Consider the following 20462-nt stretch of genomic DNA (forward strand, 5'->3'; position numbering starts at 1 on the left):
TTCTATTGGCTCTTCTTTTCCGCAATCCCCGCCTCCTGCCGACTCGGTTCAGCCTCTCCGGGCGGCCTACGCCTCTGGGCGGCTTGTGATTGGTGGAGGTTGGGCTAAACTGGGCTGCCTCCCTCCCCCGACCCGCTCGCAGGCTGGAGCCCAGGTCAGCTTTGGCACCTTCCTCCAGTCAGTGACCAACTCCAGGCCTGGAGGGCTCTGCTTGGCCCCTCTGTTCCCTTCCCCTCCCTCCCGCCACGAGAGCGAGCCGCGCGGCTGGCAGGCTGAGGCGGAGCAAAGAAGGGAGGATTAAAGAGAAGAAAGACCTGGCTGGGTCTGGGTGGTGTCTGCGGTGCCAGAAAGGGAGGTGGCGGCAGCGGCGGCGGCGGCAGCGGCAGCGACCACGGCCTCGCGGGACGTGAGGCCCGAGAGCAGCCGGCGGCGGCGGCGGCGGCGGCCGCTCGAGCGCCTCGCGCCGGGGCCGTTAGTCAGCAGAACGCGAGCCCGTGTGGAGGAGCAGGGCCGGCGCCAGGCGAGACCCGGGAGCGCGAGCCGGCCCCCTCGGGCGCCGCGGTCCTTGCTCGTCCCGGCGCTGGGGGCTGCAGCCCTCGGCCCCGCTCCTCGGCCGGGCCCGCCCGCAGCTCGGGAGAGTCCGGCAGCGGCGGCGGCAGCGCGGGTCGCGCCGTGTGGAGGACAGCGCGTCGGCGGAGCTTCTCTCCCGGCCCTTTCCGCCTGACGCCTCGGCCGCGGCCCCTCGGGTGCAGGTGCGTGGGGCCGGGCGCTGCGGCTGCGGCGGGCGCGGGGAGGGGGCGCTGGGGCCGGAGCCGCAGCGCGGGAGGGACGAGCCCGGGCCGGGCGGGGGAGGGGAGCGGGAGGCGTCTTTGTTGTTGGCGACCGGGATCCCTCTCGGCGCCGGGGAAACGCGGGGAAGCCGCCCCCGATCGGGTCAGTGTTCGGGGGAGGCTTCTCCGGTGGTTCCGGGCACGGGAGGCGGGGCAGGGTCCCTGCGGTCGGGGAGGCTGCGGGAGTCTGGGGGCGGGGGAGGGACAGAAGGACGGTCGGACAGACAGACTGGGAAGGGTCGTGGGTGTTCCTTGCGGAGAAGGGTCTCGTGTCCCGTCCTTTGCTTGTCTCTCCGTGGACGGAGATGGGGTCAGGTTCCTGTCCCCTCCCTGGCTCGCCGTGAGGTTCGCGATGCCTGAAAGCTCTCTCCTGAATGTCCTCGTGTGTGCCAGCCTCGATTTTAGATCGAATCTGCCCGGTGATTTGTGTGTTCCGCTCGGGCCGCCCTGGGATTCTTCAGTACATGGTTGAACTTTGATCTTACCTGTTTTCGAACTCCAGGGTAGGCTTATCAGAACTTGTTTTTGAATTGGAAAATTAGAGTTTTTGTTTGGAATTTTTTTAACCCTGAAACCAAAGTTCTGTTAAGTTAGATTGTACTGTTGTGGAGGGCTTGTGTAAAGCAAGAGTTTAACCCCGGCTTCTTGTTTTAAAAAAAATGTTCACCGCTTTGATCCATGGTGAGATTGCTGCCAGTGCCAGGAAACGATTTTTTTTTCCCACGGTGCTTTGATTTAAATCAGTGTGAGGTGAATTTGGTAAGTAGAAGGATGGATAACGGAATACAGACAGGGTGACCTTTAAATTTTGGCTGTTAGTTTATGAAAAGGTATTCCTGTTTAATACTTTCTGTGATATATAATACTTGATTCGCAAGATGATTCATTGATTTTTTTTTTTTTTCCTCCAAAGCCCCAGTAGAGAGTTGTATGTCATAGGTGCACATCCTTCTAGTTGCTGTATGTGGGACACGGCCTAAGCATGGCCAGAGAAGCGGTGCGTCGGTGCGCACCCGGGATCCGAACCCCCCCCGGCCGCCAGCAGCGGAGCGGGCGCACTTAACTGCTAAGCCACGGGGCCGGCCCTCATTGATTATTTTTAAAGGTTGCAGTTAATAAAAAGAATTTTGGGGTCTTGTGTCAGCATTTGAAACTACCTAATGAGTCTGAATAAAAAGTAGGTACATGTTGTAGTAACATTCATCTATTTACATTAACAGGGAGACTTACAATAAAATAAACTTTTCTCCATAAAGAGTTTATCTCTTCATATGTTTATAGCATAAACTCATTTGGGTGACATATCTAATATCCAAGCATAGCCAGTATTTTGATAATTATCATAATTGCCAGTGTTCTAATTTGGGACTGCCCACCTCTTTGCTTGTTGGTAAATTTTTATTTTGGGAGTAGGGGCGATGGCTTACTTAACGAAGAATAGAGATGGGCATGTTTCAACTTATAAAGAAATAAAATCCCTGTTGTGCAATAATTGCTATATTATTTGAGATCCGGGAGGAGGTGAATAGCATCCTCATGCATATTTTGACCTGTCTTTTCTCCTACTCCAGTATTAATAAGGTTAATTGGCAAGGATGGGATTAGATATTTAGCAGGCTAGGCAGTTTTAATTTTGTCGCTTGCTGTGCAGTGCTGTAGTTGATAAGTGGCTTGTTTCCTTGAGTATCTTTGCCCATTTTGAAATGTGTATGAAATGACATGACAAAGAATTTTGTATTTCCTGTGACAAATAAAATTACCATAAAGCATCATGGCAAAGTAATGTTTTTGGTAGCTTAATGAACACAGAACTAGACAATTAGTGTCTGTTCCAAGTTCTGTCACTGAATTGGTCTGTAACTCCAGGCAAGCTATCCCACAGCTGAGTCAGTTTCTCCATCTGTAATATAGGGCTAATAAAATGTGCCACATGCTCACTTTATACAAAGAGCAGTGAGAACCAACAGTTACTCTGGTTATGTGACATTGATTGTTTTAGTTAAATAAGAGTAATTTTTAATGCATCTCTCTCGTTTTGGTATTAAGAATTTCAATTCCTTGGTGATAAATGAGCATAATGAAACAGTTATAATAGGGAAACAAACCCAGCCTTGTGAATTTGAGAGAAAAAATGATGTTTTATGACATTTTTACAGATGAAATAAATAAAACCCAGAGAAGTTAATTGTTTGAACTGCCTAAAGCTAAAAATTTGTAAGGAGCAGAAGTGAGACTTGAGCCTGGATCTTCAGACTTGTAGTCCTGAATCCTTTGCTTTGGAGCAGTGTTTTTGAAATACTGTCTAGGCCCAACAGTTTTTGCCAATTCAGGTGAAGTGAGAAATAATATAGCAATATAAGTATTGGCAACATACAATATAATGAATATCCATGCACCTGTTACCCAGTTGAAGAAATAAAACTACAAAACAAAATGAAGCCTTCTCTGTACTTTGTACCCTCTTAAATCCTACTCCCTCTTCCCTGCCCAACCACTAACCTGAAATTGATATGCATCCTTCTTCTCCATGTGTTTATACTTCGCTACATATCTTTATATCCATGAACGTTATATAATTTTTCTTTGATTGCTTTGAGACTACTTAGATATGATGTTTGTATCTGTAGCTTTCTTTCTTACCTCAGTTCGACAAGACTTATCCACGTTTATTCAGGTAGCTCCAGTTGTTTATTTTTACGGAGATGTGGTGTGTGTTCCATTATGTGACTGTTTCAGGTTTCTGTTGGTCATTTTAGTTGTCTCCAATTGTTTGCTTATTAAACAGTGCCTTAGGGAATATTCTTGTATATGTTTACTAAGCACATGTGCAGGACTTCCTCTAGGGCAGTGGTTCTTGACCCCATATCCCATTTTTATAGAAATATTTTACAACTTTCTCAATACAGTCCTAAAATGAAATTCATAGTAATAAACTTACATTCATATTTTAAAGAAGATAATGCCCTTACTAAAATATAAGAAGTAATCTGTAGCAAAGTGATGTATTTCACTGTGTAAATGCTGAGGCTCAGCCACACTCCAGTCTTGCTACCAAGTGTAATGATACGCCAGTAACATCAGAATTCTGGGAGCCTGTTAGAAATCAGAACCTCAGGCCCTACCCTACTGATGCAGATGCTGAATTTTAACAAGATTCTCCGGTTATTTGTGTGTGTGTTAAAGCCTAAGAAGCACTGCTAGAAGAAATAGCAGTAGCCAGTACTTTGCACCAATGGGTAGTATACCATGAATAGTACAGCTACGAATGCAGTTTAAAACAGGTGTGTTGAATTGACTATTCAAGTACCAGTGGTAGCACTGTTGTTGATAAATGAGTTTCTGAAATAACGAACTATTTTCAGTAAAGTTTGAACAAAAATGAAAGTGCAGTCTTCTCTCTTACATAGTGATTGCATTCTTAAAAATCTTCATCTAGGTTAAAACAATACAAATATACTCTAAGTCGTGTTTATAAGTATCTGACCTTACTTTTTCCCCCGTTCCCTTAAATTGAGTGTCCAGCAGAATATTCAAAAGTCATGTGATAGGGGCAGCATTATCTTTAGTACCAAGAGTGCCTGGCATCCCTAGCGTCTGTTCAGTGGTCCCCTCATTCGTTATAACAACTAAACTGTCATTTGAGAAAGAATGCCCAGTGGGCTGGCCCAGTGGCGTAGCGGTTAAGTGTGCGCGCTCTGCTGCTAGCGGCTCGGGTTCGGATCTGGGGTGCACACCGACGCACCACTTGGCAGGCCATGCTGTAGCGGCGTCCCATATAAAGTGGAGGAAGATGGGCACGGATGTTAGCTCAGGGCCAGTCTTCCTCAGCAAAAAAAGAGGAGGATTGGCATGAATGTTAGCTCAGGGCTGATCTTCCTCACAAAAAAAAAAAAGAGAGAGAAAGTGCCCAGCCTTATAAATCTTTTAGTAGATTGGTAGAACACAGGGTATGAGCTGCTTCTCCAGCTTTATTAGATAACTATCAGTTGTCTCTCCAAAATGTTTGTATCAGTAATGGATATGAGAGGGTCTATTTTTCCTCCATCCAAATACTTTAGACTTCTTAAGTTTTGCCATTCTGAGGAGGATGAAATGGTACCTCATAGCTTTTCATTTACGTGTCAGTGATTAGTCCTGTAGTTGAGAACACTTGCATTAATTTTTTTGACCATTCACATTCCTTTTCTGTGAATTGCTTATTCAGTTTTTCTATAGGGTTATCTTATTGATTTGTAAATGCTTTTTATGTATTCTGGATAGCAATACTGGGTAAGCTTTACAAATGTCTTCTAGTCTTTAGCATGTCTTTTGTCTTTAAATATGGTGTCTTCTGATGACTAAATGTTCTTAATTTTAATGTCAAATTTATTTTTTTATGATTATGCTTTTTCTCTTTAAAGGAAGTCTTTTCTATCCTGAGGTTATAAAGATTCTGTTATAGGGCTGGCCCAGTGGTGTGGTGGTTAAGTTCACACACTCCACTTCAGTGGCCTGGGGTTTGGATTCTGGGTACGGACCTCCACACCACTCATCAAGCTGTGCTGCGATGGCATCCCGCATACAAAATAGAAGAATATTGGCACAGATTTTAGCTCAGCAACAGTCTTCCTCAAGCAAAAAGAGGAAGATTGGCAACAGATGTTAGCTCAGGGCCAATCTTCCTCACCAAAAAAAAAAAAAAACCGATTCTGTTATAGCTTCTTTTAAAAGTTTTACTTTTTCACATTTAAATCTTAAATTCACATGGAACTATTTTTATGTAGTGAGATGTTTGTGAGTCTAAATTTACTCAATAAAAATGACTACCCTTTATACTGAAATTAGTCATTGTTTTATGTTAATGTGTTCCGATGAAATTATAATGATAGTAGGTTGTATTTAGTTTGCAACGTTCCTTTGTGGCAAAATTAAAATTTGGCAACTCTTGTCATTTCTACCTTTTTTTTTTTTTTTAATTGTACTGGTTTTTGAAGTCCATAAGGTTTAGGAAACACTGCTTTAGAGTATTCTGACTCCTATGTTTCCTCTGTGACTCGCAATCAGCCTCTAAAGTGTAATAGAAAGTGAGCAAGCCCTCTTACGTACTGATCTCTCATCATTATTTTGCATCCTCCCTTTTTCAGTTTGTTTTACATGTTTTTTCATCACTTTTTATTCAGGCTGGAATTTGTTGTTGTTGTTGTCATCTTCGTCGTTGAGGAAGATTTGCCCTGAGTTTATATCTGTTGCCAGTTGTCCCTTTTTCCCCCCCCCCCCCCAATGCTTGAGGAAGATTCACCCTGAGCTAACATCTGTGCCAATGTTCCTCTATTTTGTATGATGGCCTCCAAGGAGTGGTGTGGGTCCACGCTTGGGAACTGAACCCCGGGCCACCAGAGTGGAGCATGCCGAACTTAACCACTAGGCCACAGGACTAACCCTGAGGCTAGAATTTTTTAAATGATACTTATGACCCTAATTTTTTTAACAGAATTTCAGACTAAATTTATTATTTTAATGTTAGTTGGCCTAGATATAGGCCTTAACTATTTTGTTTTCCCAGGAATTAAAAGTGAGAATGGTTAAACAAGTTCTTGCATACAGTTAAAGATGAAAAATGGAAAAGGAAAAATGGCCCAGTGTCTACTGTGTATCAGTCACCATTCTAGGTTCTCGAGGTGCATCTGTAAACAAAACAAGCAGAGATCTCCAACTTCCTATGGCTTACCGCCTAGCAGAGGACCATAGGCAATATGCACAATAAATAAAATATCTAATATGTTAGAAAGTGATAAATACTTCTAAAGAAAAAGAGAAGGGTAAAAGAGAATCAAAGGAGGCAGTTTGACCTATTAAATAGGGTGGTTAAGGTAGGCCTCATTGAGAAGAGAAGGAGGAGCAGAGATGTGCAGTGAGGGCATTAGACATGCAGCTATTAGCAAAAGCTTGGAAGAGTGGACAGAATATAGTCTTTAAGTTAAGCCTGTGTTCCTGGCTCTCCCACTTAATAAGTTGTGTGAACTTGAACAAGATAATTGGCTTAATAACCTGAAGCCTTGATTTTCTCGTGTGTAAAAGGATGATAACTTGAGAAAAATATTATTAAGATTAAGGGAGATAACGAGTGAAAGCAACTACCTCCTGCCCCCCACCTAGTTCTCATGTAGCACTCTGTACTTTATTTTCATAGCATTTATCCCAGTGTATAATAATGTGTCATTAGTTAATGAATTTTATCCCACTCATTCTGAAATATTAATGGGAAGAACCAATCAGTGTAGTAATATGTTTCATTAACACATAGTCATTTGTAAACTACCTTTAAACCTCCTTTTATTTGAAAATCGTTTCATGCAGATTTGTTGAGAAAATGTTTTGTATTTATAGAGCATCTTTATGCTAAAGCTTCAAATTGTGTTATAGGCATTAGCTCATTAATCACCACACATCATTGTTGTGATGGAAGCAGTGAATATGTATCATCTTGCACTTGAAGGAACTGAAACTGCTAAATGGCATAAAGTGACATGGAAAGTCAAGGAGAATTTGGATCAAATCTGATTACATTTGGTTATATTTTCCCTATGCTTCTCCTTTTTTTTCTTTCTGTGATATTGCTGAAATTGACTCTTTTTAAAGTATACAAGCAAAAATATGTAGCTTATTTTGTATTGTTAGATCATGGCCTTTGGAAAATCATTAGGACACAAACAATATTTTAATTATGACTTTATTTTCAGTTTTCCCCCATGGAACTTCTGATAGCGTCTAACGAGTGATAATTAGAATTGGCAATAGTGTTAGAGGTCTTTACCCTTTAAAATATATAATGCGAAGAAATTCTTTTTACTATGGCTGTCCTGGAATATTTAAGATTTATTTTTAGGATGTAGTCACATTAAAAGAATAGAATTAATAAAATAAGTATATGCTTAATGTAGGCCATGATGAAGAAGAAAGGGAGTTGAAATAGCCTCATTAACTTGGTATAGGCAAGTCTCCATTCTAATCCAAACAAACCTGAAGTAAAGCAAATGTCTCTGGGAACTAAAATAGAAGACTATCAGTTTATCAATTGCAATAAACTTGTTTGGCTTCTGAATTTAGATTGTTCTTAAATTTGTTTTGAAAGTTAAAATCAATTGAAATAATTCCTGTAATAAACTTTTCCCCAAAATGCCATCTGCAGACCATGACCTAGATATTTTGTTTCTGATTAGCATTCTGCTTGGTGTACTGATAATTTTTTCACTCTTGAACTTTGCCATCCCCACCCCTATAAGTAAAAATCATTCTCTGCACATCAGTTAGTAGCAAGAAAATAATGCCATTCAGTAACTTGGTTTGACGAGCTTATATCTGAAACACTACAGGTTACATTTTGTTCAGAGCTTTTTAACAGACCTCAATGTCACTTTTATTAATAAAGATTTAGGGTAGTAAAGTTAAGGCAGTGAGGAGGACTTTTTAAAATTATACATTAATTTTCTGATACAATTCCCTAGGGTCATGGCTTTCAATTTTGTGTTTGCTAGAATTCATAAGAAAGACAATTTGTTTCATGACCTAATACATGCATATGCACACACAAAAAAGCTTCACTAGAGATTATCTAAATCTGTCAGCATGAGCATACTTCACGAGATTTTTTTTCACCCCTAGAAAAAGAAGTAAAACTTAAACAGAGGCTTTAAAAAAAAAAAAATGGTAAAAGTTGTTTCACTTATTTGTAGGGGAGAGTGGTGAGGAGGATTTTACCAACAGAGAAGGAACGGTATAGAATATATGCAGAGGCATAGAAGCAAGAAAGAATGTCTCTCTTATTGAGGAACAGTATGCTCGGTAGAATGAATGAAGAGGAAAGTGCTCAGAGGTAAGGCTGGAGACCAGGAAGCGGAGAGGGTGGGGGACTCATGTGTGACATGCTCAAGAATTTAGATTTACTCAAGAGGGCTTGTAAGGCCCATTGAAAGATTTTAAACAGGAAAGTGATATCACCCGGCAGCAGCAGTATAGAGTGTGGATTCGAGGGATATGAGATACTATATTAGTGAGTGACTTTATAACATTAAAAGAAAAGTCGTTGAGCCAAGATGTGGCTGAGGGAGTGGAGAGAGATATGTAGGAGATAGGCCTTGATTGAAAGAATGGAATGAAGAGGGAGAGGAAGGAAGGAGGAGAGAGGGAAATACCGATGGAGATATTCAGAGTCTATAGTTTAAGGGAGAGGTCTGTGCTAGAGATTTAGGTTTTTTAGATTTAGGCATCATTAGTGAATAAATGGTAGTTAAAGCCTTAGGTATGGTTCAGATAAAAAGACAGGAAGACAAAAGAGACCAAAGCGGTAGTTAAAGCCATGGGTTTGGGTGAGTTAAAAGATAAGAGGAAGACAAAAGACGTCAGTCTGTTTAAAAAAAAAAATCAAAACAAACCTTTGAAGAGGTCACCAGAAAAACCAAGATTGGAAGTTAGTTAGTTTCAAGAAGGAAGGAAAGGACAGTGGTGTTTAAATGCCACCAAGTGATCTTGTAAATTGAAAACTAAGAAATAGCTGGTGCACTTTGAAATTATAAAAGGTTATCAGTGGTCCTAAATGGATCAACCTAGATGTTAGGTCACAATTCATTTTGGGCCTGATGGGGAATAGTTGGGAAGTGAGAAGTAAAGGAGTTTGATTCTGAAGGACACTCAGAGATGGTAATTAGAATCTAGATATACATATACCTTTTTTTTCTAAAAGAGGAGCATCTTGAATATGTTTATAACAGAAGAAATGAACCAGTAGAACAGGAGAGGCTGAAGATACAGGAAACATACAGAAAAGATAATTATTAGGCGGGGTCTCTGAAGAGGCATTAGAACCCTCCAGAATATGTGTGGAGGGACTGGTCATGAGGGAGTGAGACTTCTCAGGAGTGAAAAGGCAATCAGGATTTGATTAATTGATTTCTAGGGTCTAGAAGGAGATTATCAAATACATGCCTGCCTGTTCCAAGTAAAAGAACATCTTTTTCTATATGCAGTAATGCCAGGAATTTAGATATTTCATTAATGTTCCCAGCAACAGATAAGAAAACTGAGGCTCAGGGGCCAGCCCAGTGGCGCAAGCGGTTAAGTGCATGCGCTCCACTGCGGCAGCCCGGGGTTCGCCGGATCGGATCCCAGGTGCGCACCGTCGCACTGCTTGTCAAGCCATGCTGTGGCGGCGTCCCATGTAAAGTAGAGGAAGATGGGCACGGATGTTAGCCCAGGGCCAGTCTTCCTCAGCAAAAAAGAGGAGGATTGGTGTTGGATGTTAGCTCAGGGCTGGTCTTCCTCACAAAACCAAAAAAAAGAAAACAGGCTCAGAGAAGTAATTTGTCTAAAGCCACACAACTAGAAGGTAATTTGATTGCATCTATGTCTAGTTTCAAAGCCCATTAGTTTTAAAACTTTTGATTTTGGGGAGGACTGGTCAAATTTCCAAAAAAAGAGAAGAATAATAAGAGGCTACCAATTTAAATTTTGCCCAGTAAAATTATTTCCAAAAAATTAAGGGGGCTGGCCCCGTGGCGTAAGAGATTAAGTGTGCGTGCTCCGCAGCAGCCCGGGGTTTGCCTTTTCGGATCCCCTGCGCGCTGCTTGGCAAGCCATGCTGTGGCGGCGTCCCACATAAAGTAGAGGAAGATGGGCATGGATGTTAGCCCAGGGCCAGTCTTCCTCAGCAAAAAGAGGAGGATTGGCAGATGTTAGCTCAGGGCCGATCTTCCTCACAAAAAAAAAATTAAAACTTAGTACCTATTACCATTTTTAAATTTTTTACAAAAGTTTTATTTATTTTATGTAAAAAATTTTTACAAATATCTCTTTTACAAAAAGATATATTTTAATGTTAGAAAAGTAGAAAGAACATAATCTCAGAATAGAAGGCAAACTTTTAAATTTCTTAAAAACCCACTGCTTTTGTCCTTAGCTTTTCTCGTTTTGCCAAAGAATGGTAAAAACTTTATCATAGACTAGCATTGGTGCTGAAACCACCCTTGCCAAGACTCATGAAATGAAAACTCTATATACAGAAATATAGTACATTATTATCGTTCTATAACAAACTTCAGTTGTTATAGCTGAACATTTTATTGTGTTCCAAAAACAACTAAATATTGTATTTCCCCCCATTAGAAACGTCTTTCATATTTTGGTTTGCTGCAAATTGGTTTCTAAGGGTTCTCATTACTAAACTTCTAAGAAATTAATAAACTGACCGATAAGCTGAAGCAACTTTGAGAAATATGTAGCATTAATTCACAACCTATTTCCTTTTATTAATTTATTAGATACTTTGAATTTTGTTTATCATGGCCTATTTTAAAAATTGCTGAAAGTCATTGTAAATTTAAGTATTTTCAGAAATAGGAAATCAGATTGCTCTGACAGTATTTTGTACCATTGCTTACCACCCTACCTGTCCCGGTTTGGGGATATTATCCTGTATGCATAAACTCATTTGTCTATTATAGAAATGTAAAGATTGCCTAACCAACTATAACAGTATATCTTTAATCAACACATATATATAACAGTGAAGAACTGAGCTAGGGTCCACGTTCTTCTCTTTCAGTCTGATGTTCTGCCTCTGCCTGTGATGGCACTGGAAAGTAGTGCAAGTAATACAGAAACAAATCAATGTTCAGGGACTTACAGCCACCATTATTGCCAACATTCTCCTTCTCTGAGTCCTGAAGGATATGGAGATGGTTAACAAGGCATTCACTAATATCCCCTGATGTTGATGCTAAAGGTAGAGTAAAAGGGAAGAACTTCGGTTCTTGCCATCTGAATATCCCAGTCACTCGGTGGTCTACTTTTAGGTTTAAGTGAGGATGGGCTCCACCAGCTGAGGTCTTCAGCAGCTGCAGTTGCCTGCCTTGACTAGGTGACAAGGCAAGGCACTTTTACAAACAAAATTGCTTCTTTTATGGTGGTGTTAGGGCCTTGATTGATACCTTATCACTTTGGGACAGTATTTGCTGCACCTGGGGGCTACAGGAGCAAATCCGTCATTTATTTTAAATGCCCAAATGTTTTAAAATGAATGCTTCAAGGATGTAAATCATTCCCATTAGCACACAGTTCATCCCAAAAGAAACTCTAAGTCAAACATAGGAGAATGTTCAGTTTTTGCCAGAACTTAAATTATCTCTTCAAAATAATTCATGAGAACTAGGCTATCTAAAATGGCTTCCCAAGTTAATCAGTTGGGAAGCATTTCAACTTTTTTTTTTTGCCACCATCCGAATAACCCTTTAAAAAAAGGATTCCCCAGCCTTGTCAAAAGGATGCTCATGATATAACTTAATACATAAAAATATAGTATTATAGCTTTATAATCAGGAAATTGATTTGCTGTGTTGCAGTTAATGGGCATTAACTAGATAAAACATCTCCAATTAGCAAATTAGTAAATTGTACATGTAGTAATTATTCTCAACTTAATGGTCTGTTTATTTAACTGCCTCTCTTAGAGATTTATAAGTATATCAGAAGGTGGTTTTTTAATTCATGGAGTACAATGTAAATAGAAACAATTCGTTAATTATTGTGGTTTCCAGAAAGATTCAAGTCATAAATTACATACATTAGTGTTGTGAATCCTGGTTCAAAACAACAAAACAAAACCTATTTTGATTGTAGCATTTTCTCAGTTTATATTCTGTCAGGTCTTTAGGTATAACTGCATCATCAATTGGGTTACTAAATGCTATCAGCTGGGTTCTTATGTTCTTTACTCTCATCTCTTTCATTTAGTTAGTAGGTTATTATTGATCAGGAGCTGCCTGTATACTGCTGAAGAAAACACACATGGTCGCTGATCTCATAATAAGGACATTAGGCATTAATCAAGTAAGCCCATAGGTGAATACATGGCAGAGATCAGAACTTTCAACTGTAAAGGAAAAGAACTGGGTGCTCTGAGAAAGAATAACCTAATTCAGATTTGGAGTTCACAAGATCTTTCTGAAAAGTGCCATTTGAGACTTGGAATGATGAGAAATCAGGTAGAGAGAGAGCAGAGCATGTGTGCAAACCCTGATGTAGAAACAGCTTTCATGCTCACAAGGAACTGAAAGATGGTGAGGGAAAACTGCAGCTATAGTGATGCAAGGGGAGAGGATCAGGATAAGCTTGGAGGAGTAGGCAAGGGCCAGATCATGCAAGGCCTTTAAGGACCTGTGGAGAAGTAGATTTTATTACAAGTACAGAAGGAAGCCACTAAGTTCTTAAGCAGGAGATCACCTTGTAGGCTATGTGGAAAAGAAATTGTAGATTAGAACATATCAATGGAAGAAATTTACACATACTCTCAAGTATTTTTCCATTTGTTTGTTTACTCACACATTTGAGGTGTTCCTTCTGTCTTATTCTAGGTAACCCTGATCAGTCCTTTCATTTGTAAAACCTGGGAACTACCATAAAAGGGTAGAGAAAAGGTAACTTCAGTAAATCAAGAGAATTACATGTGTGCTCATCTACAATTAAGGATGGCAAATTGAATGACTTCCCAATTGAACTCTCTTTGTATTTAGACTTTTAAGATATTGAGGTCAATGAAAACTATTTCACACTGTTTTGACTTCTTTTTAGTATTGCTCCCACAGGTTTTACTTTTTTTTTTCTTTAGAAATATCATATTTAGAGGCTATTTTTATATTCTTGGTATTTTTAATTTTTACAGATTTATCTTTCTGTAGAGGCAAGGAAAGGAAGAGAACCATATCTAGTTGTATAAAGAAAGATAATGTGAACATAGGATATGATGCCCAAAAAATCCAGGCAGGTTACAGAGGAGAGAGAAGATTTAGTATGTGATAAAATATTCTTGTTGGAAAAGCTCTAGATCTTATATTTCAGTCTTCTCATATTAAAATTGAGGCAGTTAGGTACATAAGAACTCATTTTAAATAGTATAACCAGAACCTGAGTTTCCTAACTCCTGGACTGGTACTGTTTCTACTATTCCTTTATTTTATTTTATAAAAATGAGGTATGTATAGTATGAAACAGGACTTCTTCAAAAGGTAAAAATTGTATGCAATGCCAAAAATCATTAACTTTGAGTTTAATATTTCATGCCTAAAGTGGTAAGATAATATTTAGTAATTCAATTGATGACATTTGGAAGGATGAATGGACCACCCATCTTTAATGCTTGCTTGCTTCCTCATCCCAAACAACTATTTACACCAGATGTGAGGTACGCTAGATGTGTAGACTGCCAAAACCTAGGTATCAGATTCTTCTCAAGTCGGGTATCAAGGATTTGCCTCAACAGTTGTTTGCAACCTCTGTTCCCCTTGCCTCCATCCCACTCTTCTCCAGTTGCGTTATTTGGAATACAGGGTCAGTCTCTGTATTGTTCTCTGTCAGCTTCACCTAAGATACTTACTTTTCAGACCTATTCTAGAAATTGTCTCTAAAAGAAGACAAAAAAGTCTGCAATATTCACTTGTTTGCTACTTGTCTCTTTAAAAAGAGAATATAAGACAAAATTTTTATTAACTGAAATATCCAGTAAATCAAGATGCTCTTTAATTTATTTTGCATTGTAGGAAGTTATATATGTTACTAATTTGGAGAACCAGTTACTTTTAAAAGTAGTCAAGTATTGATATTTAACTGAAGAATGTGGTTTATACATTTTGCAATATAAATGATAGCCATTTGTTTTAATTTTCTATTTTAATAATGTGTGTTTGACATACCTCCATGTAGCAGGTTGAAATGTGTGCCTGTTTGAGGTTTGTTTTTGAAAATTAAAATTTAAATACATAAAATCCTTCAGCAGTACATGAGTTACCAAGTTACTGTGCTTTATTTAAGTCATCAGTACTATCAAATTCTAATGTAAATCCAAGTCAGCGTAGGCTGATGTGCAGTCGCATAAATGACTGCATCATTCTGTTTCACGTGTAAAGAACCACCATGGTTTTCTATACATTACTGAACAGAGATTTCTTTTTAAATTTCTCATTTATGTGGTCCTGCTCTTTCCCAATTTTTTTTTCCTCCTTTCCACCTGCACCCTTTGCTTTAGTTCTTTTTCACTGTCGTACTTTTACATGTATTACTCTCCTAACCTGGAGGGTTTTCCCTCTGGTTTTGGAAATCATATCTAACTCTAAAGTTATAACTTCTTCACAAAGTCTTTTCTAATTATTGATATCTACTTTTCTCTGATTTCTGAAGCTTAAAATCTACCCCACATTATATGACACTCAATTTTTTATAAGATGAAAAGACTGTATAGAGCATTAATTTATTAATAATAAGTTATAAATTAATTCATTATAATACATTTAAATATTGACTACCAATTTACAAAAGAGCACATGAGTATAGAATTCAAAGAGACTTTAAGGAACATTAGGCCAGTTATCTTATATTTTCAAATGAAGAAACAGACTCAGGGTAAGCCGTTAAATGATTTTCCCAATGTCGTAAAGAATTAAAACTGATTCCTAATCTGTTATGTTGTTCTTATTTTCTTAGGCGTTTAAACCTTTCTTCTTCAAAATAATTATTGTACTTCTTGTTAATGCCTCCCGAAGAAAATGCACAAAAGGTAAAATTTCCATGTTTGAAGAAATACTGGCAAAATGTTGGTTTGTTGAGGCCAGGAAAGGTATTAAGCGCAAGTGACAGTGACACGTGTTTGTTGCACATTTTCTCAGAGTAGTGGTATTTCTTCAAACCTTTACTTAGAGGGGAGTATAGTTAAGGGGAAGCAACTGGCAACAGGAAGAGAAGGAAGTGGTGGAGATGGCAGTTTATGTAGATAGACAAACTGGCCATATTAGTGAAGATGGACTGGCTTGTTACACAATCTGTGTAAAGGGAGGTAATGATTCTTGTTAAGGAATATTATACTTATATTGAGACTGCATAAAACCATAATTCCCCCTGTATCCCTACTAAAAAGGTATTATATTATGGAGAAGGGCTTGATAGATAAGAGGAATATGCTTGTATGCTTCTTATCATGCATTTCTGTGGTTCTGTTGTCCTGATGGTTGATAAAAATACCTCTTTCAAAATAATACCTATAGGAACAGTTGAAATTGTACTCTGATCCACTCTGAAGCCATGTGGTTTTGTGTTTTTTCTTGTATGCTTAAATAGACTTATATCTACTCTACTTCTCTGTACTGCTTTATTAAATAAATGGTAGGGTAAAATTGACTTAATTTTAATTACCTCAATTTTACTCCTTCACTAAATAAACGTTTTTAAGGGGCTACATCTCAAAACTGGTCTAATGGAAGAGCCTAGTATTTTGAGAATTAATCTTTAATATTTGCATGGAAATTTGGACCACTTCCATTTTCAGTCTCTTCTATAAGGCAGCAGAATGTCATCGTAACAAGGAAGGCAGTTGAAATTTCTTTTCTTTGAAAAAGGAGTCTCTGAACAAAAGGCTAAAGTAGAAGGTAAAAGCTAAAGGAAGCAAGAAAAAGGTAACTGGCAGAGAAAAGAAAGCCTAGGTACATTTAATGAGAGGAAAGCCCAAGAATCCAAAGAACATTTTGAAAGGAATAAATTATTACTTTGTTTTCATTCGCTTTAGACACTCACTCTATTAGTCCTTATTAGCTACTTTATACTTATATTCAAAATTAAGAAGCCATTATGCCGGAATGTAATTCAAGTGCTGTTAAACCCAAACCTTTGATATTAGAGATAAGGCCGCTGAGGTTCAGGAAGGGAAAATGACTTCACTAATGTCTCAGAGCTAGTTAGTATCAGAGTGGGGACTAGAATCCAGCCTTCCTAAGTCATGGACTGGGGTTCTTTATAGTCTATACCACAGACCAGTTTCTGAAATTAAAAAAAAAAAGTGGAGAGGATGAAACCTGATACATTGTCAAATTCAGACAGTCATTGTTTATACTTTTATATGTTTTTCTGGTTTTTTAAAATAAATGATAGTTGACATTTCTTCCTCACTTGAAACAAGGGGCACATGATTTTCTCCAGCCTTTGATGTTGTTATAGCCTTGGTTTTATAATTTAGGAAATAATTTCTTCTTTGCGGGAGGACTTCATAGCTCATGTAGAACAAGGTTACAAGAAGTTAATAATCTAGAGCCGTTGAAGCCCTCTAGACCAACTGTTATTAATTAATGTTATAGCTTATTCTTGGAGCTGCTGCTTATAGGGAGGGAGAGATCTGTAGCTTTTCTTGGGTTAATCTTTAAGAAGGGCGGATATCTATTAGCATTAATCAGTGCTGAAAATTCTTTCTAGTTATAAATTCATGTGTCTTCTGTGAGAGACCTAAAGGTTTTCTTATTGTTCCCTACTTCCTCTCGGGAGCCTACAAGGGAACATTCTAAGCCTTATTCTAAGAAATTTTCCATATAATCAGCCCCAGGCCTGCTAGAAGAGATACATTTCCTAACCTAGTTTGGCTTCTTCAGCTCAGAAAAAGGACCCTTTTTGCATGAACATAAAAATGTATACATAAACTTGATCAATTTTCTCTATATCCATTTATTCTATTTTTCTTTTTACTCTTGACATTTGCTTTTTAAAAGATAGAGAGAGGGATAGTCCCATGTCCTGATAAAGTGTTGTGTATGTGTATTTTGGGAGAAGAAAATGTGTATATCCCCTGTTTCTTCAGTTGTCATTATTATGATAATCTTAATACCTTTTTACAGATCTTCTACTAGGAAAAGCTGGCAGCCTTGCCCTAAAATTCTGGCATCTCATTATATTCACAAATGAAAATTCCAACCCTCTCTCCTCTGCTATATCTGTAAGTCTACCTCCAGTAAGGACTTAAGGTGTTTTTTTAGAAGTATGTCTTGACCAGGTTCTCTGGAACCTCCACTGGGTGGGTGACAGAGCTAGGGATATTCCTTAATGCCCAGGTGAAGGCATAACCCCAGGCCAGGAATAAGAAGTCTGCTACCAGAATTGTAATCTGGATAGTGTACAGTGCCAAAAGGGAAAAAAGAAATTGAAATCAGGAATACAAAGTAGAAATTCCTGACTAGACCTGAGAATATTAATCATATAGGAGTGAAGTTTGGGACAGAATGAGCATTTACAGAATCAAAGTATAGGTGGGATAAGATCCAGGTTGATTCCTTTTGTGACAGAAATGCCTCAGTGCAGCATTGGAGATAACCATCTTAACCACAAATCAGATAGGTACAAAAGGGAAGCATTCTTTTACCTTTCCAGATACCTCTGTAGAAATTAATATACTGCAGCTGTTCTACACTGGGTATGTGGTAAGACTTGAGAAGCATAAAATGAATATGTAACAAAAATCTTAACTCAGGAACCTCCAGATTTTTGAGGAGAGAGTTTTCAGGTAACTCTGTTATTAAATGTTTTGGATCTTTTTCATAAAAACTTTGCGTATAGTTTCGGGGGTCATAGAACCACAGATGTACTTAATAGTGCTCTTGCTCTCAAAAGTAATTTTCAGATTTGACCCCAAGCTGATAGCACATTAACTGATTTTGTATGGAATTGGTTAAATAGTACCTAGCTCAGAACCATCCAGATAAGATGTTATCCTGATACATTACCATTTTTGGGTAGAGTTAATAAGAAACAATTCATTAAGCATTAGAACATTGACGAAGTGGCATTATAGAGGCTAAAGTGTTTGATACAGCCTTCAAATTGCCCAGACTTTGCAAAGAAAGGTAACGTGGAACTTCTGTACCTCTCAGATTTATATTGACTTATAACTTCCTTACCCACCCCTAGATGCAGTCAAAGTTTATATAGATTCAGTCTAAGTTTATATAAGAGGGCCGAATGAGCAGCAATGAGAACAGTTCCTAAATTGTCACCTGATTAAGGTTGGCAGAGAGCTGAGATTCTCTACACTGGCATTCTACAAAAGGCAGAAAAATCTTGAGAATAAGATGCAAAAACAGATAATTCAGCCCTGAGAAACAATATATATACCCATTTGGGCAGGATATAGGCTTTAGGCATGTAAGTACTGGTCTAGTCAATCCTTGAGGGGTTATAACTTCTTGGCTTCCAAATCTAAGAACACCTTCCTAATGGTAACCACTGAAACTCACAAATATGCTGTTGGCAGGGTGGAGAGATAGAGTAGAACTTGCAAGCAATGGGATTGATGATTTCTGTTCAGCCCCAGCACTAAAAGATGATAAGGAGCAGCACAAATACACGCTGCTGCTCAAAGCCCCTCAGACCTCTAGGGCAGAGATCCTATGTAACATCCTGATGTGCTTATCCACCCACTATCCCTCACTGACAGTAGCTTGTTAGACAGTGATGAGTTTTAGTCTCACTGTGAATCTGTCCATTGGATTAGCACAGGGTTTACAAAGCTTCCCAGCGCTCAAGAGTCTACCATGTCCATGCCTCCTCATAATTCCAAGAGAAGCTATTCTTGGAGATGAAAAGTCTAAGATGAAACATAAAAAAGAGGAATGGACTTGGACCCAGCCATGCTGGGTTATTTCCTGGTTAGAATTGAGGCATTTCGGGTGGCCTGTCCTTGTTTAAATGACCTTTTACCCTGAAGTACAAGCAGAATTGTGATCGTGCTTCCTGCCAGTAAGCCCAGTAAGTATATACATTGGCTTCAGATCCTTTTCTGTTACAAGCTGCCAGGGTCCCCACTGGCCCTGGTTGCTCTCAGACTGGTGACTAGTCCCCCCTCTAACAAGGTACACTAGACAGCTAGTTTGCCTGACTCTGTCCAGTGCCCTCTGTGCATCATTCTCTTTTTCCCCCTCTCTACCCAAGTAGAAGCTTGGATTTAGTTTAGGGGTCAAGTAGATGATTTATGTGCTTCTAAGAATGGAGCTGAGGATGATTTGAAAGTGAAATAAACCATATAACCAAAGCCCTCAATATTAAAGGGAGAATCCAGGCATAAGGCAACTAGACAGAAACTAGGAATTCAGATAGAAGGTAACAGAAGAAAACTCAGAAATATTATATAGACTAGAGCAAGAGGGTTCAAAAAGAAGAGTAAAATGTAAAATCCTGAAATAGTCCCTGAGATATAGCAGCAATGGCCACAAGTACCTTCACATCCCCAGGTCGGGAAGGAGCTCTTCAAGGGCTCTAAGCTGGCTCAGATTCCAAGTTGATCTGTATACCACCAACACCACTCTCATCCCCGTGTCCATGCTAACTTATACCCCAGGGAGCCTGCCAAGCTTTCACAGAAACAAATCAAGGTCAGATTTAAAGCTTGGGGGTAGAATTCTGTTACTAATGGCTGATAGGACCTCACTTCTAACTCATTTTTGCAACATCCTCTCAACTTGAATTTCAGATTTGTGTTAGATCTTGTTTATTTTACTTCATTCTCAAAGCAATCCTGTGAGGTGGGTAGTATTCCCATATACATTATTGCAAGGACAGACTGCTTCATTTGTCCTCCAGTAGTTGACACTGAATGTTAAATCTATGAACTCCAAAAGTCTACTGTGTATCAGGCATTGTTCAGTTAGGACTCATTATATTAGTAGTTCTGTGCAGTAGGCAGCGCTGTTTATGAGGTATCATTCATTTCTCTGACCTCATTGGAACAGCTACTGGAGAAGTGTTTTTAAAAAAGAGTTAAAATAGAGGGAAAGAATAGCAGGAGACAACAGAGAGTGCAGA

At 39.1% G+C, this 20462-nt stretch overlaps 1 protein-coding gene across 4 annotated transcripts in view; it reads left to right on the top strand.

The window, feature by feature from the left end:
* Window positions 1-156: 156 nt before the first annotated feature.
* ABHD17B (abhydrolase domain containing 17B, depalmitoylase) overlaps window positions 157-20462 on the top strand; it is a 46385-nt gene continuing 26079 nt past the window's right edge. Inside the window, exons 1-3 of one of the 4 annotated variants that reach the window (XM_087444484.1) lie at window positions 157-752; window positions 8543-8682; window positions 15336-15408. In XM_087444484.1, coding sequence (XP_087300610.1) covers window positions 15382-15408 — 27 coding nt within the window. In that variant the 5' untranslated portion in view covers window positions 157-752; window positions 8543-8682; window positions 15336-15381. Of the gene's footprint in view, window positions 753-1100; window positions 1334-8542; window positions 8683-15335; window positions 15409-20462 lie in introns of those variants that run through there. The other 3 variants (XM_087444485.1, XM_087444486.1, XM_087444487.1) reach the window with 3 other exon arrangements.

The sequence above is a fragment of the Ceratotherium simum genome, chromosome 20 (assembly GCF_057802395.1).
Source record: "Ceratotherium simum simum isolate JZ-2026a chromosome 20, ASM5780239v1, whole genome shotgun sequence".
NCBI lineage: Eukaryota > Metazoa > Chordata > Mammalia > Perissodactyla > Rhinocerotidae > Ceratotherium > Ceratotherium simum.